Source organism: Botryllus schlosseri, chromosome 16, assembly GCF_051294905.1.
Source record: "Botryllus schlosseri isolate E-star chromosome 16, Bs_hap1, whole genome shotgun sequence".
Lineage (NCBI taxonomy): Eukaryota > Metazoa > Chordata > Ascidiacea > Stolidobranchia > Styelidae > Botryllus > Botryllus schlosseri.
The window spans coordinates 16,912,084-16,938,758 of NC_137251.1; the positions used below are offsets into that span (position 1 = coordinate 16,912,084).

Genomic DNA, 26,675 nt, shown 5'->3' on the forward strand with positions numbered 1-26,675 from the left:
AGCGTTGCACTGCTATGAACCAACTCTGCTACCCAATCATATCAAAATGGACCGTGCCGTCGAAATTGATGAGTGCCGGAATGCAACCTCTTTGGTGAGAAATGTAGAGAGGGAACAGCCTATATGTGAGGCTTTGTATCTAACCACCTTTGGTCTTGAAAGACATTGGATTAATTGTAACAAACTTTTATTTTCAAATTACGGAGTAGATTGCCAAATTGCGAGCTATCAACCGACAAAATCACTCTTTCGAAGTAAAATTTGCTCTTTAGTAATGATACGTTGCTACTAAGATAAAAAATGATGTAGTCTGAAACTCACCAGCCACTCTTCCAAACTCGACGCCGCTTTCAAATCCCGGAGGGCAAGTCAGGAGATCTGGAGAAAACATAATATTTCTACTACCCAATCCTCTTAATGTTAATACTGCAAAGCTGCAATTCAGTGGGGAAATTGGTGGATACATTAGCACTTAATTTGGTTACCTTAGTTACTATGTATCAGATGCAATTTTACGTAAATTTCACTTATGAGAATGGGGGTGCGGCTTACGTATGGAAACAACCGATTAAACAACAATGCTTTGATATTTGAATTTCCATCATTCAGCAAAAAGAATAAAAACTGGTTTAGGTTGCTAAGGATCGGGTACAGATATTGGCAAAATTATGCTTACTGTGCATGCAGATGACACCCATATACTTGAACTGAGAGATGGTCAGTGTGTGTTAGCATGAGTAAGGAAACAATACAATAAGAAAGGATAAATCGCTCTCAAATAAAGAAGGCCTACTGTCATCAACATATTGAACGGGTCCTCGCAGAAAGCCTACACAATACACATTCACAGATATAGGTTAATCTATCTATAATCAATTTCCACAATACCTGCTTCAAAATTGATATTTATCGAGTCGCTGTCCAAAATCTTTTCCACCGCCGTTTCTTCCATGCCCCCTGATAGGTCAGAAGAGATGGGTGAGCTAATGCGCTGACCAGAATTGAAGGACCAGATAATTCTAGGTGTCTAATTAGAGTGAAGTGTTGGTGATGTATTTGGAGAAATGTTTCAATGCTCTAATTTATATTCTAATTTTACTAGTCTGCTAAAGCAGAACTGTATAGTGGGAAACGAGCCAAGCTTCGTGTGCAGACATTTGCCATTCTCATGCTTACGACAATGAACTTTGATTTTATATGAACTGAACTAAGTTTTTCTTGTATTTCTTTCTAATTCAAAACTCAATTCAATTTGTAAGTTTTTGTGAATTCAGTAATTCTGATTCTAATCGAATCTGGAAAAAACTGTATGGCTATAATTCTGCAGCTACAAACCTGGCCAAAAAGGGTAATTCGTAGAACTTCCCCGGGTCGCTTCAGACGGTGGGCCAGGGGCGCGTTGCAGCGAACACGAGTTTTTTGCCGTTCCATGTTGCCCCGTTGCATCGTTTCGCTCTTCATAGAAACCAAGAAGCTCTCCGGAGGTCGGGTTTCGTTCAACCTTTCAAACAAATAAATTGGATTAAGGAGTTGCTTGTAAAAATTACAGGACCGAAAACTAGATTGCCGGACCACGACCCGACCACTGGTGGCCATAGTAGTCAGTAGTCACTCAAGTAGAATTAAAAGTAACGCCATAAATCACTACTTGAGTACAAGTAGAAGTAGAAATTTCCAACTTATAAAAAAGGATGTATTTTAGGCCTAGTTTTGCCCGAGAAACTGAATATATTAGTAGATGTACCGGTATACAAAAATCATAACCACCTCACAGAGTAGGCCAAATACTTGTAATATGAAGCTAACAGTACGAGGTATGTAGCAATTGAGACAAAATACATGATATTGCCGGGCACATCAGAAAACGTTCATCGTGAAACAATCATTGAATCGCTTTAACGTCAAGGTCCATCGATCGAAAATAATTCAACTTGGCGAGAAACCGAAAATAAAAGCTTCTTCGCATCCATTTTCAATTCAATTTATTATGAACAACTTCATCATTTCAACACACCACAAGACTGCGATACAATGAAAAGATAGGAAGGTGTCGAAACGACTTGGAGTAGTCTTCAAAATCAGACACCCACCTGGCCTAGGTGATAGAAAAAGGTGGCATAAACAGTTGTGCACTGAATGAAAATTAAAAGAAGATACTATAGAAGGTCAGGCGACAAAAAGAGGTGGCATGTGTTAGAAGGCGAGTCGATAAGTCAGGTCGTGGTCTGGTAAATTTGAGGGCTGACGAGCTAACTGACACTTAAGGGGTGAAATCACCCATTTTAGAACCAATAGTCTATAAAGGCCTTTGTATTCTCTAATTGTGGATTGAAGGTAATTCGATTGACAGCACCAGAGTACAATGAGATCTTTCCGATGACTAGTTCTAGTCAATCAAGCGCTCTAACATGGCTTTAAACTAGAAGCAATCGTGGATGTAAGCATATAGGCCTACACTTCAATGGTGGGTGCGTTGCAACGACTCAATCCAGAGACTGGTATTCTAGTTTTCAAAGAGATATTAGGAACGGATGGTGGGTTGTGATTGGATTTTTTCCAGCCAAATCAAGCCCACCTAGGTGGTTAAAAATGTAAATAAATCCCAGTAGGCCTACCTACCTCAATAGAAGTATTAAGGGGGCACACATTCAGAGTGTACAATGATTCCACATCAACCTCTTCATCCCAGAATCTGTAGATCATTATGATAGTTAGAAACATAAGTCAGTGCAAAATATATCATTGTGATATCTATTCGGCCTACATGTTGCATCGAAACATTTAGATCCATAGAGCGTGTGCCAGGCTTCTCAAATACGAAAGTAGGGTTGATCACAATGATTTGAGTATTAATTGTAATGATTTGAGCATAGTGAATTTATAACTTAAATTATACTCCCCTTTCCACGAAGAGTGATATTATCAACAAGAATTATAGTTTCGACACTTAATTCCTAAATTATCGTTATGTGGTGTGGCACTGATATCATTTTTTTTCGTGGTCACATAAAAGGTAGGCTACATATTCAAACTTTTTACATCATCCGTTACCGTAATAATCAGTGATACTCAAAGTTCAATACTCAATTCGAAATTGAACCACTCAGGTAGGCCTACTCGATTTTCAGCAGCCCTACTCGAAAGAGGTGGCAGAGCTATATTCCAGCTGATTTCAAGCAGCATGGTGAGTCATTTATATCCTAGATCAGTATTTTCCCCAGCCCGTCAGAAGGCGCTGCTTCGCAAAGTGAAAAGGCCCAACATTTTAAGGCCTGACACATTTATAAATGAAATTTTCTCAAAAATTAAAGGTGACACAACTTGTATGTGAATGAATTGACTTCAAATCGTAAACTGGGAAAGTCATAGAATGTCCATATCCTACCTTTGCGATTTTCGGAAATCATGAATCCCCAAACGTTCGGGATGTTCCAAAAACTTTTCAGCCACTTCTTCTGTGAGAGGTTTGAATACCGGCGGAAGACCAGCAGGGAAAAGAGTCAAGGGATGAAAAAAATCGCCGGTTCTCAAATCGTCGACAGCTGCAATGTGGCCTTCTGGTGAAGTTTCAAGCAGAGCGAATTTGTACTCCAAATTTTCACCTGAAAATTGAATAGTAGAAATGTAGAAAGCCATAAAAACTACAATATCAACCTTAATTGTTTAAAAATGCTTCAAATTTCAGACGAATTTGAATGACTCCAGAGAAAGAGAGAGATAGGCTAGGGGACTTTATGCATCATCGCAAAAAAGAACTTCAGCCATGTAATTCAAACTACAAATGACACAGAAAAGATTGACCGGCCGCATCAAGGGAAATGTAGTTCAAAAAGAATTACGATGTCAAATATACAAAGGTAGAAACATTACGCATAGGTAGGCTAGACCATAGTTATTGCGAGATGGAGCTGCGGCTATGTGATCTGGTGATCATTGTGTCAACTATAGTTGTACAAGTAATCCGATCTATATTGTGCACATCAAGGCGAGAACTATGAATATGTCATAGTATAGGTCAAGGGAATTTCACAGGATGAGTCAAATTACGCAAGTAAATATATCTGGTTCAGAAAAACCTAATGTTGACCGATGTGGAGAATGATACTAGTTCATAATAGGAATACTGGTAGCTTTGGGAGAGTAAGTTTTCCAACTTTATGATGGCTATACTCTCGAAATAGGAAACCGAGCCATATCTGAATAACAGAGCTTGACCACTATATAGAAGAATTGCACAGACATGGCCACTTGGAGCGGGAAAATGTTATTATCAATGTAGCCCTAGTTAGCACATTAGATAAATAGGCAACTACCCCTTAAAATATGTGTATGCAACAATCAATGTTGAAGCAATATTATGAAAATGACAATTGCAGAGCGTAGTTCAGCTTATTTCACTAAACGTCACTACTTCACATTTCTCACCTGCCATCGCTCTTTCGTTCAGTTATGTCCAATAACCATCCAGTTGCATCCTAGCTTATTACGCTAATAAGTAGAGCCCTACAGCACCACATTCTGTAGAATAAGCACAGGAGAGTCAAGCACAACGTTTCAAGAGCCAGTAATGCTACCATCTCGAAGACAAAACACAAAACTACCTAATAGAAAACCCTGGCATTTCCATACACATGAAACATGACACAAAGTAATAAAGAAACAGAGCTTTATTACCAAAATAGCATACTAACAGAAATCAATGATCCAAGATATTCATTATTAAAACATGACACCATCAAACTCATCAATGTTCGATTCAAACGCCTTTACGAGTAGCCTGTCACTCGCCACATCATTTCCGCTAAAAACCGACCAACCAAAATAAGCACAGATACACGGGTTGTTGAATATTGAACAAGATCACTATACCGTACCCAAGATATCAGGCACACATCAATTTTTCATATGCCGATAACCAACAATATACTCAAAAGCACAAGATTGCCATTCATTTGACTAGATCGCATATCACCGCAGTGGTATTGAAGTAGATTTCGACCATTTTTTCAAAGTGATAGAAAATCAAGTTTCGATAAAATTTTCATATTTTTTCGGCTTCTTAGACTGATGCTTGTCACATCGTTTCAAAGTTAACCCATGGCCAAGATAAGACCGAGAAAGGAAATGGAAACTTTACGTAAAGTTAATTTTCTCAGAATGTGTAAAATGGGCATAACCTACTTTGATTCCACAGCGACGATATGCCACTGCCGCGGAAACCCTGAACCTTTGAAAATGAATGAAGACTGACTTCTAACGCCATAACACGAGAGAGCGGTTACATGACCCGACCAGTCCTCAGTAGGCTAATCTACACAGTACACATAACATGCATGACACAAAGCATAAATTGGCGAGAATGGTCCCACATTGATTTTATGCATCATCATATTCAGAGCCCAATCAATCTGGGGTCTGTTCGTGAGTAAAATAGTCAGACACCGGCATGGGCGACTCTCTTCAGTTCAGCATCATCTGTCCTTTTTAACTCTTTCCGGCCTGCTTCCTTAGCAGGATATAAATCTTCTCCTTGATCCAGTCTTTGTTGTAAGGCGCGTAGGTCTGCGTGTTTTTTTGAAAAACAAGGCAGCACAGATCAGCGAGGTTGTCGATAAAGTCAAACAGCTGACTGATGTCGTATGTGATGGATGGACTGCTCGGATTTGTGCGCTTCAAGTGCTCCTCGTAGATTTTGCACACACCTGAGAAAAGAAGTTAAGGATTAAAAGTATATCATTTCAAAAAATAAAATGCCATATGATACTCCCTTATATGTTCCACATCAGATAGTCATTTGTTGAAATTTTTATCAATATAAATCACCACAAGACTGCGATATAATGAAAAGATACGATGGATGCATATCCAAGACTAGTTGACGCCTTGCCATATCAACCCTTTTGAAATCTGGTCAGTTTTCGCAAAACTGACCATCACATTTCAAATTCATACCGTGACCTCAGCAAGACTTAAATCTGCGCTGTTTCAGTTTAAAAGTGGGCGGACTATATCCCTCTACTATTTCCGTTCTTGATTGACACCCCAAGACATGTCTAGGTTTTTTTTATAAGACTAAATAAACAAATTTTTTCTCTAAAAAATCTCTTTCGTTCTCAGTTTTCAAGACTGACCCCCCAGGATGGCGTCAGAGAGTCAAAAATGATGCATCAGTGCGTAGCCACCGTTGCCTGGTTTCGAACAAGCCGTCAACTGTGGCCGTAAACCGCGCGGTTCGTCAGATATCGAAAAATCTAAAATACATGGAAAATTTACATATGGGCGTGGTCAGTGAGTGGTCATAATGGTCAAGTTCAATATCAATACCGAATCGGTGCCCTACCGCCCAGTTAATGGCATGAAACAATGTGGTATACTTTCTTCTGTCATATCCAACCAATTGCAGGCACAGTAAACCAGTTTATGACTCATATTCGGTCAGAAACTTGACTATGTGCTTGAAAATCACCGAAGCGTGACCACAATTAGCAAACCCCCTCAGAATACTACCAAGAACAAGGTTTGATGTTTGAAACGGTGAAAAATTACACAGAACACCGTACAAGTCGACTTCTGATGTTCTGGCAGAATGTCTGACAAGATTTCCCACTCGGAAAATATCTGGAAATTTCAGGTGATAACCTCTTTTTTCTGCAGACGTATTTTGGGCCGAACTCCTTATGTAAGATCGTCGGTGTTCGAAAATTCTAATGCCTTATACCTTAGAATTAGGTATCATATCAATCAGAAGATTGCTAGCTTTCCCTACGAACAAAAATGAAGCCTCTAGGACATAGACAAATAAAGATATGGCCAGATGAAGTTGATCGATTGCGTATACGCAATCCGATTTTAAAAGGGTTAAGGAAGGCCGAAGTTATATAACGGAATTTCCAACGACACTGCTTTATATTATGATCCGCATCAATCAGTCGGTCAGTATTTATTGGAATTTTATCAGTTCAAAAAGTAATGAAAGATAACATAAAATATATATAATGAAAACGAATGTGTCATAAGATCTTCGCAAATCAGAGTATTTTCGGTGGTTATCAACCTATTATTATATATGCTATCGGGAAAGTTAGAGTAAAAATAAGTGCTGTTAGCTAGAATTCAGTGCCAATGACTTGAAACACAATAAGAATCAACGCAAAGCCAAATAACATTCACGGTTTTGATGAGTGCGTTATTATACCAGCTTGAAACGGTGGTTGTTTTCGGGGCAATAAGTTGCGCTTTACAGAAGGGCTTCTTGAACAGAATAATCAAGTAATTAAACAGAACGTTGCGCGTGACGTTGCCACCAATCCCACTCTTGGTTACTACCGATTGAAATACCCGCCCCATCAGACACACATGCTTTGGTATACTCCCATACATCAGAAATCTCATCTCTTACTCGTAAACCAGTGCAACATTAAGCATGTCAGGACTAACGGAAAACAATCGGTATGTGGCATCAATACCACATTGTATTGTTGTGCATGATTGTTTGTAACAGTGGTGATGTTGAACTTAAGTTAGGGCAATACAGTGGCTCAAGTGACCATTACAATACTAATGTGAATTTCAAAATCAGTACCGAGTCACATGGAGCTGATTTTGAATGAACTTGCAATGAGAAAATCAAAGATCTGCTAAAAGGCGCAACATGTTCTCCAAGATTGCCAGGAGTAAAAGCCAAATTTTGATGCAGATCATTGATCTTTCGTGGCAACCGCTGTCATTATTTTTTATAAATGATGTATTCATTGCCGGTAGCCTATCTTATTTACTCGGCGATTCAAAATGATATATTTACTTTACTCTTTTGGGCTATAGGTAAATGCAGGCCTACCTTCATGTTACTGTATAGGTATCACACTTGGACAACTATAGATGATTCAGTTGGTTCCCAGTGTGGAATTGGTGGCAATGTAAGATAAGATAATTGTCAGATGCTCAGCTCGATCCTCAGATCAGACAATTTTCCATTCAATTACTCATTTATTCCACGCAAGAAGCCCTTTTGCCAATAGGCCTATGGAATCAGTGTCTCGTGCACACTAAAGCAAAGGTCCTACTGACTACACACAGGTGTGATGTGGAGGGTTGCCAGTGAACTCGGCACTTGGTGAATTCGGCCGGACAAACTCGGCCATTGGTGAATTCGGCCGTCGGGAAATTTTGTAATAAAGTGTATTAACAACTATGAATATGAATTTAAAGTGTATTAACAGCTATTAATATGAATTATTAAACTTACAATAGCATTATCAAGTGATTCGTCAATCTTGTAAGGAGGTCAGGGCATGCGTAGATCATGTGATCACGGATTGCGCAAGCGCGGGAGATAACGCGACGTTCACATATCGACCACGCGTGGTCGGCTCAGTGTTGATTTGACTTGGCGAGGGACGGACGTACGACTTTTGAGAAGATGGATCTCTGTGTTTTATGTAATAACGAAGTTTTAAAGGATCACCAATAAATGTTTCCCACGAACACTAACAAAAATTTATAAACGTCAAAATATATTGTTTTTTGTGCCTTTGGAGAGACGGATATTAGGGTTGGGGTGGGGGTATTAGGGTTGGGGAAAGGGGGATATTAGGGTTGGGAAGGGGGTGTTAGTTTTTGGGGAAGAGGGATATCAGGGTTGGGGGAAAGGGGGATATTAAGGTTTGAGGAAGGGAGATTGGAGGTGGGTTAGGGTATCCCAAGATTAGGGAAGGGGGGATATTAGGTTGGGGGAAAGGGGGATTGGAGGTGGGTTAGGGTATCCCAAGATTAGGGTTGGGAGTTGGGGGAGATTAGGGTTGGGGGATAGGGGATATTAGGGTTAGAGAACGGGGGATTGGATGATAGGGTTGGGGAAAGGTGGATATTAGGGTTGGGAAGGGGGTGTTAGTTTTGGGGGAAATAGGGATATTAGGGTTTGGGGAAGGGAGATTGGTTAGGGTATCCCAAGATTAGGGAGGGGGGATATTAGGTTGGAGGAAAGGGGGATTGGAGGTGGGTTAGGGTATCCAAGATTAGGGTTGGGAGAGGCGGGGTTGGGAGTTAGGGTTAGAGAAAGGGGGATTGGAGGTGGGTTAGGGTCAAAGTTGGGGTAGGGTATCCCAAGATTAGGGTTGGGGATAGGGGTATATTAGGGTTGTGAGAGAGGGATATTACGGTTGGGGAAAAGGGGGATTGGAGGTGGGTTGGGGTATCTCAAGATTAGTGCCGAGTTCACCGGCAAGCATTCCAGTAAGTAACCAATCATGGTGACCGGTAACGCTACGCGATCTACCACGGCACGCGATTCTTCTTTATCTGATACATATATTTAATGCATTATTATTACAAAATTTCCCGAGGGCCGAGTTCACCAATGGTCGAATTCACCAAGTGCCGAGTTCACTGGTAATCATGTTGAGAACCGCCTTGGTACTTCAAATATATCACGCTAGGTCGCTAGAAATTTCAACTCGGCCCTTCTATTCTGTCATACACAACTCGTGTCCGAATAAAAAACACAATTTCTAATCAGACTAAAAATCAGCAGGAGAACTGTATAGGAGACAAGCGGAACTTGGAGGATAGACATTCGCCATTCTCACGCAATCACGGTTATGAGAATGAACCTTGATTTTGATATGAACTGTTTCCTTCCAATTCGGAATCCAATTCAATTTCCAAGTTTTTGCGAATTCAGTAGTTCTAATTCTGAGAAAACGGTTTAGGTGTAATTCTAATGCAATTAGGAAAAGTAGAAAATTTTCTAGTTGCCCAGCTCCGACAGGGACATGTATAATGTATATAGGCGTAGCCGCCGCAGGCTATAACGGAACGTACCTTCAACGCATTCGTTGACGGATTCATAGTCAGAGTACGTACGCCCCTCTGGCTTTTTCGTGGGTTGCACTAGTAGAATGGTATGAGACATGCTCTTCACAGTTATCTTCGATCCGCTTCAAATAAAAGGCTACTTAAACCCAGCGTACACAGTTGAGTTGAGTTGAGCGATACGGGTTCCTGAATCGAATTTCATGTGGCGACAGGCCAGTCGCGTCACTCGAGCGTGTCGTTATTGAAACCGAGACCATTGAATTCAAATATGTAACATTTTCGGATTCAGTACATCCTTTGCCCATTTTAGATTCACTATGGGTTAGGAATCGGACACGACTTGATAAAATCTCAATTCTGCTACCTTCTATAAACATAGACAGTTGAAGGCCTTAATATGGAATTGGACACGATATGATATCAACTCAAAGTCTGCTACATTCTATAGACATGAACAATTGAACACTGAACACGTCAAACATAGATAATTAAAGTATTCTGTGTTTACTCCTTCTCTAGACATGTATATTATCATGCCAATTTGAAATTTATCCTTGTTTCGATTCGATTGCTCAGTTCAGTTCAGTTTATCAATAATTTACTGATTACAAAACACCAACAGATTGCGATACAATGAAAAGTTCGAAAAGGGTTCTGATCTGGACTTGTCCTTCAATCAAGCACCAATATTGTCCTACCCATTGTATATTTATCAAATAACATGAATGAATGACTGAATGAAAAGTAGCAGAAGTCCAGTAGATAACAGAAAGTTGGCAATTTCTAGTTTCACAATATCCTGTATGTTTCAGGCCTTATGACCAATGATACGGATACCAATGTAGTTTTTGCTGCGGCCAAAGTGCGTTCTTATTCATAGCACCACAGTGCCATAAAGTAGCTTTGAACAGCGTGATTCTCAATGAAGAAGTTTCAATTATTTCATTGACATATTAATTGAAAAGGACTGGCGTTGGTGCCTTTGGGTACACCGCAGGTAACCAGGTGAAGAGAGGACAAGGTGTTGGAGATTGAAATCATTTGCTGGCTTACAGCGAGGTAACTTTTCATGAAGTCTTGTTGCGTGCCACAGTATCCGTATCGAGCCGATTTCGAAAGGAGAAAACTGATTGACGCTTTTTTTCTATCGTGAGTCTAATTAGTGAATTGCATTGCAATGATTCGTTCATGTCCCTTTCAACAGCACTTAACGATAGGTCCCTTATGATCACACTTCAAATCCAATGTGTATCGATGATGTAACCATTGATACTTTCTACCAAGGTTCAGGCCATAATGCTGTTCGCTCACATCCTTCAAATATCGTCAGATGCCCTAAACGGTCACACCATGAACATCTTAGCTGGTGGCAGAAACCACAGACAATCAAAGAAGTTCTGGCAGTAAAATAGCCCTGGTATTCATACAGAAACAAAACTGCAAGCAATCATGTAGTCGCAATTTCAGTATATTAGAAATGAGAAAGTTGAAAGCGTACCATGCTAATCGAATAAAAGTGAATTCATTACAGGATTCAATAAATACAAAGGTAGTGTAGTGCCCACCACGCAACAATATGGTTAGCGCTGCGTTAAATGATCGCAATATGTTACAGTAGTAGCTTCAAGAGCTGATTACTGTCAATTTGTTCTAGAACAGAAATCATTTCCTTTGCAACATGTTCACAAACAAGGCTTACAAGTCTTTGCAATGCTTGTTACACTGGTTAGCAGGAATGGGACAGTGATTAGCTGTGTCATGACATCTACAAAAAGTCAAAATTGCTTAGATTTGTTGAAATCAACTCAGGTCCTCAGGAAATATATAAGCCGGGATATAATATTAAACAGTTGCTCCTTTGATAAGTTGATGTTAAAATACATCGAAGCTGACAGTGTTCGATTTTTCCCAGCCCTAATTATCATAAACTGTTAACTGCAACTCATTTCAAAATGGTCTAGAACGCGCTGAACTTTTTCCTTCATGAGACTCGATATATCGACAGACATCTGCTCCACCGTCGAATACCGGATGCGTTCGAAGCTAAACAATCCTCTCAGAAACGACAGAACTTCAAACTGTGAAAAGACAGAATTTTTAGTGAGATGAAATAGCAACAAAAATCAGCGAATGGGGCAGTATGACTATGTGAAAGCAACATTGTAAATTGCTACTCAATTACGAGTAGAGATACCATTTCCAATATATATCAAAATGAATTCAAATTCAAGTAGAAATTAAATGTCCATGAAGTACTCAAGTAAGTAGTTCTAAAAGGTAGATTTGGTGGAGGCGTCATATACCTTTTAGCAGTTAATCACAAGTGTGTACTTATGTTGCATCACATGGCAAACGCAATCTGACTAATGATGCTACAAATATGGACGATCTTCAAAAATATACTCAGCAGTAGCTTTGATGTCTATTTCACGAAGCTCTTATCACAATTTCACTGATAAAGCTGATGCTAACTTATTCTAAAACAGTGATTCTTAACCAGGGGTTCACTGGAGGTCAAGACAAACAAAAAAATTTAAATTTAAATCAATAGATTTTTGACTATATAACTGGGCTGTACATTAGTTTGTGTGTAAATTTCAAACAAGCAGATCGAGTATCTGCACCTGAATAACTGGACAGTGGACATCTCTGGGATACGTCACAGGAGATATAACATTCTTACAATATTTTCGACCGATCGATATCAGCACTACAGCCAGAGAGCTACTCAATTAGAAGTAGTGCTGTAGAAGCAGCCCCAAAATTACTTCAAGTAGAAATAGAATCTGCTCGCTTTGAATACAACGTCAGCCATGGGTTGTTAAAAGCCAGCCCCAAAACTGCTTCAAGTAGAAGTAATAATTGCTCACTTTAAAAACTACTCGAGTAAGGAAGTAGTTGTGAAAAGAAGTCACTGACTGTCAATAGCCGCAAACTGACATATGCAGACGGCGAAGAGTAAGTAAATCAAAAAATATGGCAAAATCGAAGTAATGGCTACAACGCGCACCTTAAATTTTTCGCAATCATACTTCAGCTTCTCATCCGTGCCCAGGAAGCCCCACGCTAGAACCGGACTAATCGTCTCGGAAATTGCGTAGAACTTAGCGATAAACCCGTCTTGACACCTCAGCATTCGAGACTTGGCTTTGAGCAACGACCAGACAGCGGTGTTCAATGCCTGGTGACAAAGTAACAGAGATTTACAAACAGACCAAGTATAGGAGAAACAAACAGAGATGGACAGCTAGTATATTTTCAGCGTTTCCTATGTAAATTAAAATTAGGATTACTGAAATCGCAAATCTTGGAAATAACTGAAATTCAATATTAGAAAGAAATACAACAAAAAAAAAGTCCAGTTCATATCAAATGTCTGTACGCCAAGCTTGGCACGTTTCGCACGAGGCAGTTCTCCTTTGGCATTTTCAGGAAAACCATAAATTAGATTAGAGTTCAAATCAGAGTATAGAAACATTTGACGAACAAAATTAACACTATATTACCAGCATTTGCCTTCAATTAGCCTAATTAAACAACTACAATTATCGAGTTGTCAAAGTCTTGGAAATTAGTGATCTTGTTGCTGGTATTCTGAAAATGATCACACCACACACGTATCAGGTAACAACCAAACGCTCCGATCTAATTTTACTCACGGTTTCTTTGATGGAGCTAGTGAGCCATCGGTTACCCAGAACGGCTACAAGTTGACGTGGCGGGTTTTCGAGATCGTCAAAAGAATCCATGATGATAAAATCGAGAACGACATCGTAAAATGTCATCGAAACAACCTAAAATGATAATTGAAGAGCTTCTTGGAGGTACAGAACTTCAATGTACAATTGAATAGTATATTCATATTGAAATAAACCCGAATATTTTCGGCTGACACTCGTCAGGGGTAATCGTCAGCAACTAGTAGAGAATCGGAAAGAACATTGTATATCAACAATCGTATCACAAAATATGACGTCACGAGCATGAAATACCAAACGAGAGAGCGTACAATGTACTGTACCACCTGAAAATAGCACATTGAACGCTCTCTCGTTTTAAATTTCATGCTGGTGACGTCATATTTTGTGATACGATTGTTGATATACAATGTTCTTTCCAATTCTCTACTAGTTGCTGACGATTACCCCTGACGAGTGTCAGCCGAAAATATTCGGGTTTATTTCAATATGAATATACTATTAAAATGATTATAATAATAATTTCGAGCACTGAAATGTTACGCTTGTTGCCTCTAACAGTTGATTTACCAACAAGAATTATGGTTTCCGTACTATTTAGGTACTAATGATAGTCAAATATTCGACTCAAAGCGTACAATTCATTCAGCTACCCGATTAAGTCCAGCCCTACTGACCACCTACTGGTGACCCTTTACCTTTCTATACTTGAGTTCATCTTCTATTGCGTCTAAGTTGGCAGGGTCGCTCGCGTAATTCACTAGTGTGTTGAAAGAATGGGTAAAGTGCGACGTGCTTCGATTTGTCGAACGCAACAAAGATTCCATCATCGACCGACCGTTTTCGATCAGCCATTGCCGTACGGCGGCGTCTTGCAGCATCACCTGAAACATGATAAATGTGACGTTCGGAAATATGCGAGCACAGCAATCTATGTATAGTCGAATCCGCTTAATTCGTACACCGGATAACCCAGACAGACGCTTCTTTTTAGCCAAAATGCTCGGGAACGGAACAGAAGTAAAAAATGCAATTCACAAAGTCCGGTTAATTCGGACACAACAATCAGTACTTCGTTCAATTTAACACAAGATCAATGATTATGGTGAAACCATGACGATTCATGCGGTAACAACAGACAATGAACCCATATAGGGGCGCGCCGGCCCATCAAAGCATTGCATTTTGTGGATTTAGCCTATAATTAGCGTTGTTAGCTTTTCCATAAATGATTAACTGCCCGGCCAAAAGCAATTTCTCACTAGCTGAAATGGCTTCGGCAATGGCAATAGCCTTCCATCGAGGGTGAATCAACTGATATGAACGGGCAATGCGTCCTCGTTCAAGCTGACAAAGCATTCAAAAGGGTACGAATCTAGCATGATATACTCACGTCGACTGCTTGACGAACACAGTGAAGTTTGGCTAAAAATTCCTGATCGGAAAAGCACTCGAGCATGTCGGTGCGCAATTTGCGGCAGCGCACCTTTCCTGATTCGACTGCTAAGAGAGCTTCCTCATAGAGTTTCATTCCCTCACGCGGGACATCGTCTGCAGTTAACGTTTCCCACATCTGAAACAATGCAAGAAATAAATAGAAGACGAGGGAACATGAAAATTATTGCGACTGGTGCGATTAAAACCAAGCTCAAGGAATTGCTCTAGCACTTCAATATACAATTGAGTAAGAAATTCATATTAAATGAACCCGAATATTTTTGGCTGACACTCGCCAGGGGTAATCATCAGCAATTACTAGAGAATCGGAAAGAACATTGTAAATCAACAATCGGATCACGAAATATGACGTCACCGGCATGAAATTTTGAATAATCGGGGCGTACTATTTTTAGATAGTACACGAACTCCTTCTTTAGGCACAGCCTTGGTTGGCGTATTTTGATAAAAGTCGACCGATCAAAAAACGAATAAACGATACTCACGTCTTGGGCCGACACAAACGATGCCGTGTCAGAGTCCGCATCGAAGCCCGTCACAGTGACATCCGTATCTGACCCTGTAAAAAGCGATCGAGGTAACTAAAATCATACTGGTTGGCAATCCAACACGTAGTCTCTACTGAACACATTTGCTGGCTTGGGTTATCTGAAATTCAGGTGCAGCCAGACTTGTACACAAACTGCTGGCTTTTCAAAATCTGTAACTGAGCTGCTCAGTTTTCAAAACTCGCAACCAGAACTAGAACTAACGACTTTGAAAAATCTGTAACTAACTAAAACACAATTAATTAGATTCATTTTCGAAGCAACTCCTAGTTTGAAACGGGAGGGGTTTTGACTCACAAAAAACACCTGGCCACACCACTGTTAGCAGCCATGACTCTGAGCTAGCGATGGTTGCACGAGCATCACGCAACAGAACACCGGTGTCACGATTCACACCACATGATGACACGTGATTTCCAGTTGTTCGCAACTAATTTTTTTTTGAATGCGCAACTAGGACGAGAACTACTGATTTTTCAAAATCCACAACTAGAACTACTCAAAGAAACGGCAGTTAGTTGACCACCATGAACTTGATTGCTTGTACATGTCTGGGAGCTGCAGCCAGATTTATCACTTCACCGTTACTTGCCTTCTTCCGATCCGCTGCTGTACAGAACTCCCTCGAATTTTTCTTGAAGCCTCTCGGCCTTTCTCATGAACAGCTGCAGTTTGTCCTCGATTTCGTGAACGGAAAAGGATCGTGTCTGAAGAAACAAAAACAATGGAAACTATCACAAGGTACGCCTATCCCGGCGACAAAACTATTTCAAATGGAGCAGGCTTGTTTACCGCAAACTAGCTGTTGATTCTCACTGAGTGGCAGCACTGATACAGTAGGGTGAAGTGAAAAATAAAATACATTGATTTTCAAAAAGTGGTCTGGATATATGATCCCAAATATCAAGTGCAATACTTTATTCATGAGTTTAGGTTCTTGCAACCTCAAGTGCTATTTCACCTAACGAACCAAAAATAACCAATTTTGCCATAATTTGATAAGCGTTTATAATAGAAAGCTAGCTTTGTTCTAGAAAGCTACAGAAGTAGCATGTTTCTGTCTCAACTCAACGTCTGGACTTTGTCTCAAAAATATACTGGAAAAAGTTACAAGCAAAGCACTGATTTTTTAAAGTGAAATCAAGCACTGATGCACTGGGTGTGCGATGTCAGATTAGTAAAGTTGAATTGAGGTTGGAAAAGGTCATCGGGAAGAAGGTGAATATGAGTTGACGACCACCTTTCTCGGTATTCCTTTGAATGCTGCCAACGTACGAAATTGTCTTTTACAAGACACACGCCGACCAACGCGTCGTCTGCGTGCGGCAACGACTTTACGTTGTGTCCGATTTGACTTCTCGTCGGCAAGATGAACAGTGTGACGCAAGACCGCTTGAATTTGATCGAGTATCGCAAACAGTTTTGAGGTGAGAGGAAGGAGAGTCTGGCGTGAAAGCAGAAAGAGGTTGGCGCAGAAGAATGGAAGCAGTTCAAAGGTCGAGTCCAAAAAGAAGCAGTTGTATTAAGAGGAAATTCAGTTGCATTTATAAGCAATAAAGATGTTGAAAAGCTTTGTGATATGATATTGTTCACACATTCTCACAAAATTTAACCTCAAAGACCCTCAAACAAACTAGAAGACTAGCATGCACTAGATCTGTTCTTGATTTGCGGCGACGTGAGCCGAATATCAATACTGAAATCCAAACCTGCCCAAGAGAAGCAAGAGCATTGTCATGATCCCCTGCTCCAGACAGCGGATTCCGATTTGCTGGTGATCCTTCCGACTCTGACCTTGAAGATAGTAAATATTTAAATAATAAACTAGGGTATACAAAAAGGTATCAAAATTTTGAACGGTATACGGTATATAAGTATATTCATATTGAAATAAACACAAATATTTTAAGCTGACACTCGTCAGGGGTACTCCTCAGCAACTACGAGAGAATTGAAAAGAACATTGTATACCAACAATCGTATTACACTTAACTTGTTATAAAAAAATGACATCCTTCTGATGCAGGCAAAAATACCTGCTGATTGATCCTAACTTCTAACACATTTACAGCTGCAGTGTATGACCCATCGCTATGCAATTCTGCACATGGCCACGTTGTGTTATTTTCAACAACTTAGCCGTTCAAGCAGAGGTCATTTTGAATAATTTCTCTCCTGTACCAAGCCATCTTACTCACATCTCAGAGCAGAGGCAACCCCGCTTACAGGAGAGCATCAACTTTAATCCATCACAGACAATACAGAGCACTTTTGAAGATTTATCTACCTGCACCAACTCAATGTACCAAAAAGCTTATTGATCCAATTCCCAACTGTAGTAGAATAAAAAGCTGCGAAGTAAAATCAATGAAACCAATCAGTGCATGTTAAACAACAATCGCATTAGTCAAACAATACTGCTGCACACCATATATGCCTCTTTGTTTACTGATATCCCAAATACGAGTTGAAAGCATTACTGAGGACACATCAATTCATTCATTTCCTGTGGCCCAAGTCATTAATCACAGCTGTTCCAGTGATTCACAAATCAAAAGTTACCGTCATGACAGCCACGTGTAAGACTGTGTACAACCCAGGCTGAATAAGATAATATTTGGAGTATTCTCAAACTCAATTTTGACATTGTTTTCGGTAAATGCTTGGAGATAGTTAGTGATAAACTTTCAGCATCATGTTAACAGCGTGGAAATGCATTGAACTCCAGATATAGTACATAAAAAATCTGATCGTGAAAAATCCAATTAACCAAGATCAAAGATCATGGATTTCTGTACGGAAAATTTTATTACTGTGCCAAAACAAGTTAGCAATGTCAAGCATGTAAGTTAGTAGTAAGTCTGTAAGCAGGGTTGTAATGACTCGAGTCAGACTCAATTTGTAATTTCATGTTGACTCGACTCGGCTCAAGTCAATTTATGTATTGACTTTGACTCGACTCAACTTGAGTTAATTTGTGTATTGAAGAATAGGCGCATAAACCCAATTTCAACTGTGTGAAAAAACATGTGAAGTGTGAGAAAATGGGTATATTAGGGATGTGAGGTGTTCAATATCACACACGAGTTTTACAGAAGTGAGTTGAACTCGTCTTGATCTCCGTAGTGAACAGTGAACTCTTTGACTTGGACTCGAGTCCCGACACTAAGAATCGGACTGTTGCTCCCTGACTTGAACTTGACTTAGTCAAAACAGTAAGTAAAATTGACTCGAGACTCAGAACCTTGCGACTCGGTTAACCTCATACTGCGACTAGCCGACCAGTGAGTAATAAGACTTGACAGACATTTCCATAACTATCTACACCCAATTCAAGAATACTTCCAATATATCTAGTAACTTGTACCAGCAGTACAATTATACTTGTACCAATGAAACAGTAACTAGATATGTTCAATATTTCAAAGCAGCATTGTGGCTACCTGTATCTCTGATACTGTATCTTTGACATTGGCGTTTGGTGTGAAGACGCAGATTCGGAATGGTTAGATTTGCGAGGCGACAACATCTCGCTATGATCCGAAGACCTGACAATGGGAAGGAACTGTTAACACGGAAGCTAGGACTCATAGAAAACTATTTCGACGAATCGCTGTTTGGGAAATTCAGTGGCTAATTCTCCATGTATACAATTGAATATCACATAATTACAGCCATTCTACATGATCTTGCTCCAATGAAACATAATTACGATCAAATGAACTCTAGAGGAACACATCATATCAATTCGTTTTGATATAACATAGGCGTCTTATCGCTCATCACAAATACTTACATATCAGAAGATTCCAGAACGATACTAGCCTTCTCCCACTGCTCCAGTGCAGTCTCAATTGCGTTTACACCTGAAAAAGAATCCATTTCCTTGGTCAGGAATGAATCAAAGAATCATTTTGAACCAGGCCCCGCATGAATTTAAACAATGACCTTAATATGACTTGAAACTGGCCTTCACTCTCACACAATGCAGATCGATGTATAGGTACTCAAGTTGGAATTTCCCGAACTAGAAATGATATTATATCATATCAAGCAAAGCATCAACGACTTCTCAGTATAACGCTACTGTCGGTTAAAATATCATAGCCAATTGCTTGAAGGCTGATTTAAATTTCGTCTTGTACCTTTTTGATATAGTTTCTCCGCTTCAAAATACTGCTTTGTACCAGGACTAATGATACCGTTCTTCCCACTTTGGCTGAAAAATCAGTCTTGATTCACCAAGGGTGACCGAACAACAACGTGGATAATGAATATTTCTAGCATAGCATATAATTCACATACACATTTGTAAATTACGCTAAGAACCAAGTTATTCATTTAGAAGTGCAGTAATTGCATACCGTGAAGCAAAGCTTTTCACAGATGACAAAGTACTTGTTTCAGACATGATGGAATGGTCTCTCTTGTGTCTCGACACAAGCCTTCTTTCATCGCGGGTAACAGAACTGCCAACTGGAAGCACATAAAAAAATGCTAGCTGTAGGCTATTTCATGTTTGAGAAATTGGATTTGAATTAGGATAATATCTACCAACATCTTTCCAGATTGATTAGAGTTACTGAATTCGCAAAAACTTGGAAATAAAATTGAATTCCGAATTAAGAAATACAACAAAAATCAATCAAGTTCAGTTGATATCAAATCAGAATTCATTCTCTTTAGCATGAGAATGCCTAAGATCTGTCCACCAATCTTGGCTCGTTTCGCACTATACAGTTCTCCTCAGGGATATCTAGTTCTAGATATCCCTGAGTTCTCCTGTATCAATTTCATGAAGAACAGAAATGAAATTAGTGTTAAAATTACAGTGTAGATACATTTAAAAAATTAGATTGGAATTTAGAATACTGGTGTTTTATTCTAATTAGTTTAATTAGAAAACTAGAATTATTTAGTTGACCAAGTCTGATTTCAAGATGCATTCTGGGTCACAGCGTTATGAGATTTCTCTCATAATTAGCCACATTTTACAGCTTTTAAGCATTTAGGATTTTAGTGTGGTTTAGCAAATTCTGGAAGGCAGTAGCAGTTTTACAGCTGCACATTACGGACAGAAAACAAATTTGGCTCAATTCCAACCCGCGTAAGCGAATTTATTGGAGTAACATAGCTAAATGATTGAATTTCCCCCCGCAAATACTATTTTTTATTATATCCAGGATAGTCTACCACACATACTCCAATCTAATGATTCAACAATGGAGCCAAATTTCTTAAATATCATTTTCTTTAGATACTGGTAACTTAACAATTTCATGGGTTAGCCAGTGACATATTTTAAATTTTACTCTAATAACTACGGTTCTATAGGTTGCATGTGTGCATGTGCCTGCGCATTGTGATCACAATCAGCCTAAAAACTCGCTCACCTGGCAAATCAAGACGGTTACGTTTGGGTCTTCTTTTACGTTTCGAGTGGTTAGAATCCTCCAAAGCACCATTTGCTACATCCTTGGGTGGGCGAGTTTTTCTCCTTCTGAATATTTAACAGTTTGATCGTTTCCATGAAAAATAACAATAACAGATGGAGCAATATAGAAATCCTAACAATCACTGGAGGAGTGTCGGGTTCAATTCAATATGAATATATTATTCAATTGGATATTAAAACAACCTATTGGATAACGATAATGTGTTGAAGAATATCAACAAAGCAAAATACCACAAATATCATTTAATAACAGAATTTTTAAAGACGGTATTGCGCGATACTAAAACATTGCAGAGTGTTTGGAGGTACATAACTTCAACATACAATTGAATACCATATTCATATTGAAATAAACCCAAATACTTTCATTTGACACTTGTCAGGGGTAATCGTCAATGAATAGTAGCCTAGAGATTTGAAAATAAGATTGTATATTTTTAATAGTAATATAGTATGACCGAACATGACATACAACTGTCGACATACAGAGTTCTTGATTCTATGCCAGTTGCTGACGATTATCCTTGTTGAGTGTCAGCCTAAAATAATCGGGTTAATTTCAATATGAATAAATTATTCAATTTTATATCGCAAAACATTGTAATTTCAGTCTGCCTTGCCTGATTGTGTTCAGAATTTGGTGTAAATTACGCTAAGAACTTAGGTATTCAATCAGAAGTGCAGTAATTGCATAACGTGAAGCACAGCTTTTAACGGATGACAAGGTGCTTGTTTCGGCATAATAATTGTGGCATAATAATTGCTTACCTTCGCATGTAAATTGCAGTCACGAATAAAACGAAGACGCTCCCAACCGATGCAACCATCAGCAGACTCCGTTTGGTGGTATTTCGCCTGGGAAGCCATGACGACAGCTGACCACAAAGGTGCGCTACCTTTACAACTACACTAAGCATGGCGAATTGATAAAATTTGCCCGTCCATGAAATAGATGATCAGGAGATCTGATCATACCTGCTCTATATTCCGTACCCGTAAATATTACTAGCAATATCTGAAATTTTGAACAATTGATAAAATGACTTTTCTATGATATTGCTGGCAAGGCAGTGTAGTTGAAACAGGCAGCATAATGTATATTTCTTTAACAATATCGTACTGCACAACCATTGCAGTATGCTTAGACAGGTGGCATTTTCTGTTCGATGTAGGAAGATACTATAGTGGATGTACACAAAACGAATATCTCTTACAGAATGTTCTGACACAGATACAGATGAAGTGGAATGCTTGGAGAGGGTATATAGATGTAACATGTAACTTTCTGTACCCTTTACACCAGGGGTTCCCAACTTGAGGGTCATGAGCCTTTTTCAGAAGGGCCGTGAATGAATGATATCATCTCTATGTCCACTCGAGTATGACAAAATAAATGAATAAAAATTCAACGATTAATACCAGGACACAGATAAGCTACTTGACGATCTTGAGTTTTCTTCACACGTTTTACTTTAAGATATATTATTTTTTAATATTTGAAAACTACTCATGCTACTGCTGTTGCCTTTGCCATCAACATATTGTTGTGAATATGGCTTTTCAATGATGTTACTTTTTATGACAAAGCAGCGCAGTTAGCAATCAAGACATCATATCATGCTTATTGTGTGTTGTAACTTGATCAATTTATCATTCGAACAGCAGGTTACTGTACAAACCAGTTTCTTTAATTACAATAACAGTTCTTAATTTTACCAAAAAGGTTGAAAAAATAGGGGGGCCATAGATTTTGCAAAATGTTCAAACGGGGGCCAAGGTGTAAAAACGGTTGGGAACCCCTGCTTTAAACAATGAAATCATTGAGTGCTGTTTCAAAGGACAAAAATGATGTCCATATTTGGGTTACAAAAATTTGAACAGTACCAAGATACACCAATTTTAGTGTATCCCTTTATAAATCTGACAATACCTTGTGGCAGTCTCCACAAAAGTAAAAAACAACATCAGGCGCTCTTGGAACATATCAAGTTGTCAGCTTAATGGTGAATTTTCTCCAAGTAACGTGAACAACTGTACAGTGCATAGCATACTCATTCTCAACAAATCTTGACTTTTGAAGACGATGACCCATCGGTATTTCTCACCACAATTCTGGATGCAAAGCCACCACAATTTCACTTCAAGTGGTCCGCACCAATTGCTTCATTAACGCAAGAGTAGCCATCTTTTTCCAATAGTTCGGCAAGTTCAGATTTGATAGTCGATACAATCGGTGGACCGTTATAGATGAGTGATGTATAAAATTGCACCAACGAAGCGCCAGCCTTGATCTTCTCATATGCATCTGCCCCAGATGCTATTCCTCCCACACCAACAATAGGAATGTTTCCTTTGGTTAAAGAATACATTTTTCGCACTAACGATGTGGACATATTTTTCACCGGTTTCCCACTTAAACCTCCCGTTTCATTCTTATTGTGGTTTACTAAATGATCAGGTCGGCTAATCGTGGTATTGCTGATGATCAATCCATCAACGCCATAAGTCTTGTCTGTGATGACATTGGCGATATCATTAAGATCTTTATCATCCAGATCAGGTGCTATCTTCACAAGCAAAATCGGATTTCGTGGAAATTTCTCCTCGTCTTTAGCACATTTGATATCATACAGAAGGTCTCTCAGGAAAGTTTCGCCTTGTAACTTCCTCAAGCCAGGCGTATTCGGGCTCGACACATTTATAACAATATAATCTGCGAATTCGCCAAGATTTCTGATTCCCGACACATAATCGCCTTTGTGATCCGGTGAAGTTTTATTTTTGCCCAAATTAACTCCGAGTATCGTGTTTTTATCATAGTCTCTCCAAGTTTTTAATCTTGAAGCAACTACTTCATGTCCGACGCTGTTAAATCCATATCTATTTATGACCGCTTCATCTTCAGATAATCGAAATACTCTTGGCTTATCATTACCATCTTGTGGTAACGGGGTTACAGATCCAATTTCAATAAATCCAAAGCCAATCCTTGATAATCCCGTCATGGCTTCCGCATGCTTATCAAATCCCGCAGCGATTCCTACAGGATTACTGAAATCTTTCCCCCAAACTTTCGTTCGTAGTACGTCCAAGTTGTTGCATTTCTTAACGGGCGCATACTTCATAGCTTTGACAGCAAGATTATGGGCGGTTTCTGCCGATATGATCTTTTGGAGAGTGGGCATCAGAATGTTGGAATAAAATTTTGGCTCGCCCCGTGCAGTCTCGAACACAGCAAAACTCACTGCTCCGCCTACAACCAACCCAACAGCTCTTCCTATGTTATTCATAGTTGGGTTTTTGGCAGTAGATGATGTGTCTTGAAAATAGAAATTATAAGCTTGTGACCATAGGCTATATAGGAATAAGTTATTTCACACTTCATGTCGCACATGACATTGTTGTAACTCTGGTAGGTGGTAGGAGTCGATTGGTCTATAAAAGATGACGGATGCTATATCCAAACAGGAACCGATCTCGCCTTCAAAATGAAAAACTGTTATAGTCTCTGTCACGTGAAATACCTTCCTTTATTCATTGATTGCAGATCACTAACAAGTCAAATTTCTTGTACTGTTGCACATGCAATTCGAAAGCTTAAGAGCATTGTGACATCAAAAACCTATGGAGATGAATATCGAATGAAAAAAGATCCTCTGCGAGATAGATCAAACATGTTGTGAATCAAAACGACGCCATCCTTAGCGCATTCTCAACAGCCACTCTATACAGTGAAATGAAACTGGAATTCGCTAACTATAACACATGACATGCCCTACATATACAGTAGGCCTACAGCAGACCCTAAATTTTTGTTGAATCATTTTTGATGATTGATGCAGTGTTGGGATCAAGTCACTACCTTCGAGTCGCGAGTCATCTCGAGTCATTGCACATTTTGAGGCAAGTCAAGTCAATTGATTTTCGAAGGTGACTCGAGTCAAGTCAAGTCACTCGTTTTTTTGGAGGTGACTTGAGTCAAGTCAAGTCAAGTCACGAGTCAAGTCACAATTCAAGTCATTGTGAATATTCGAAGTATGAGTGATGATTCAAAGTCATGACATTTTGCTCGCCGCATGAAGGACAGATTAATTGGCCATTTATCTTGAATCAAATAACGAATAGACCTATGAAGTTAAATAAATGCAAAAAGGCGTTGTACCACTCACGCACACGTAAAACTGCTAATAAAATACGTGAATAACTGTATAGCTGCATGTTATATATAGTCTGTTATTATCATCCAAAATTGAGGATGGAATACGAAGCCTCGAAAAGTTGGAACAAATTGATATCGTACAATACACTATACCCAACCATCCACACATCCGTGAGAATATAAACGCATAAACTATATTCGTTCGATTTAAATCATACAAGAGGATTGGTAAATGTGAGCGCTATGCGCAATGTTAGCACTGGCCACTGAGCCGTCTAAGAAACAGAGATATGTTACTATTAGATTAATCTACTATTACTACGACAACGTAAGCTGTGATCATTTCGTTTGCCGTCAATTTGTTTGTGATATAACAATGGAGGATCAGTGAAACGTACTATCAGTGAATGACTGGTTGCTTTCACAAGTGACACCGGCGTATCGCGAACAATCCGAGCATACACAAGATGCAGAGATTTAATCGACTACGTTTACTTGATGACTCGAAATTGACTCGTGAATTTTGCTCCGAGTCACGAATCAATCCACATTTCTGAAGCGCCAAGTCAAGTCGAGTCAAGTCATATTGCCAAAGTGACTTGAGTCAAGTCAAGTCATATGAAAAAGGTGACTCGAGTCATCACAACACTGGATTGAAGATCACGGTATCATTAGGTAGGGTTACCATACGTCCTCTTTTTTGAAATGTTTGTTACGTGGAAATTGGACTGAGATAATAAATCAGCACTCAATTAAAGGTTCGGCAGGCTTTTAGGGACTTGACCCAGATAACTGACTTTTTTTTAGTCAACCAACAGAATAACTGATAGAAATTCAATATTTCTGAGTTGAGTCGGAAAGTTGACCTTATATTTTAGTTTTTTAGTCATTCAACCCCGAAATCGGAAAAAATATACCATTTTTCCGGATTTGGCTCCGCCCTCCAGCATTCTAGATCTGAAAATTTTCAAAAGTGTCAGATTTCCAAAATATGGTGACCCTATCATTAGGTGATGATGCTCTTAGTATCAATGAGGACAGGTTTAGACCTATATATCAATATCAATACATATTATATATATCTACACACTAGCATATACACGCACACCAGAAATAGGATTTAGATGCGTGTATTCTGTATACCGGTATTATACTGTATATATATATAGTATATGAAACACAACAACACAACATTTCGTGCGGCACTTTTGGGCCGTAAATCTCATTGAAGTCACTGCTAACAATGTTACACGATTGCGGGGTGTCCCAAAAACGCTGAAAACGCGAAAAAGGAGCAAAATAAACACGAAAACGTGGAAACAACGGAAAGCCCTACAGCTAGAGCGCTGAAATTGCGAAAGATGCGGAGAGCGGAACGTTCGGTCATTGACCTTTATAGCATATCGCTGAGCAACTATAAAACGCGGAAACCGCGGGAAATTTGGCTCCAACCTTTTTTATGGAAATGTCGGAATATTTAGGCATAGCAATTTACAACGTAGCTACGTTGTAAATTGCTATGATTTAGGCCATAGGTAAAATAG

At 39.3% G+C, this 26,675-nt stretch overlaps 4 protein-coding genes across 4 annotated transcripts in view; all 4 read right to left on the reverse strand.

The window, feature by feature from the left end:
• LOC145459226 (superkiller complex protein 2-like) overlaps positions 1-4,554 on the reverse strand; it is a 49,349-nt gene extending 44,795 nt beyond the window's left edge. Inside the window, exons 1-6 of the mRNA XM_080337866.1 lie at positions 4,426-4,554; positions 3,386-3,602; positions 2,620-2,692; positions 1,336-1,501; positions 889-957; positions 322-378 (exon numbers count right to left, since the gene is read on the reverse strand). Of these exons, the coding sequence (XP_080193992.1) occupies positions 322-378; positions 889-957; positions 1,336-1,501; positions 2,620-2,692; positions 3,386-3,602; positions 4,426-4,432 (589 nt within the window). The 5' untranslated portion in view covers positions 4,433-4,554. The remainder of the gene's footprint in view (positions 1-321; positions 379-888; positions 958-1,335; positions 1,502-2,619; positions 2,693-3,385; positions 3,603-4,425) is intronic.
• Positions 4,555-4,649: 95 nt separating this feature from the next.
• On the reverse strand, positions 4,650-10,032 carry LOC145459264 (enhancer of rudimentary homolog). The gene is made up of 2 exons (XM_080337922.1): positions 9,820-10,032; positions 4,650-5,702 (listed from the first exon to the last, which is right to left on the reverse strand). The coding sequence occupies exons 1-2, from the start codon at positions 9,908-9,910 to the stop codon at positions 5,485-5,487; spliced, it is 309 nt and encodes a 102-aa protein (XP_080194048.1). The 5' UTR covers positions 9,911-10,032; the 3' UTR covers positions 4,650-5,484.
• A 1,231-nt stretch (positions 10,033-11,263) lies between these two features.
• Positions 11,264-21,891, reverse strand: LOC145458719 (mitoguardin 2-like). The gene is made up of 14 exons (XM_080337176.1): positions 21,741-21,891; positions 20,911-21,017; positions 19,882-19,993; positions 19,663-19,736; positions 19,314-19,383; positions 18,961-19,065; positions 17,227-17,311; positions 16,110-16,224; positions 15,455-15,528; positions 14,905-15,084; positions 14,210-14,395; positions 13,473-13,607; positions 12,824-12,994; positions 11,264-11,891 (listed from the first exon to the last, which is right to left on the reverse strand). The coding sequence occupies exons 1-14, from the start codon at positions 21,887-21,889 to the stop codon at positions 11,745-11,747; spliced, it is 1,710 nt and encodes a 569-aa protein (XP_080193302.1). The 5' UTR covers positions 21,890-21,891; the 3' UTR covers positions 11,264-11,744.
• Positions 21,892-21,986: 95 nt separating this feature from the next.
• LOC145458720 (dihydroorotate dehydrogenase (quinone), mitochondrial-like) lies at positions 21,987-26,470 on the reverse strand. The gene has a single exon (XM_080337177.1). The coding sequence runs from the start codon at positions 24,260-24,262 to the stop codon at positions 23,108-23,110; it is 1,155 nt and encodes a 384-aa protein (XP_080193303.1). The 5' UTR covers positions 24,263-26,470; the 3' UTR covers positions 21,987-23,107.
• Between the last annotated feature and the right edge of the window lie 205 nt (positions 26,471-26,675).

Coding starts and splice junctions, on each gene's coding strand:
- LOC145459264 (XM_080337922.1), bottom strand. CDS start 9,910: ATGTCTCATACCATTCTACTAGTGCAACCCACGAAAAAGCCAGAGGGG. Junction 5,703..9,819: donor CGTCAACGAATGCGTTGAAG/GTACGTTCCGTT, acceptor TTCTTTTCTCAG/GTGTGTGCAAAATCTACGAG.
- LOC145458720 (XM_080337177.1), bottom strand. CDS start 24,262: ATGAATAACATAGGAAGAGCTGTTGGGTTGGTTGTAGGCGGAGCAGTG.
- LOC145458719 (XM_080337176.1), bottom strand. CDS start 21,889: ATGCTTAGTGTAGTTGTAAAGGTAGCGCACCTTTGTGGTCAGCTGTCG. Junction 19,384..19,662: donor GGAGAAACTATATCAAAAAG/GTACAAGACGAA, acceptor ATTCTTTTTCAG/GTGTAAACGCAATTGAGACT. Junction 16,225..17,226: donor CTCTTGCTTCTCTTGGGCAG/GTTTGGATTTCA, acceptor TTGTTTCTTCAG/ACACGATCCTTTTCCGTTCA.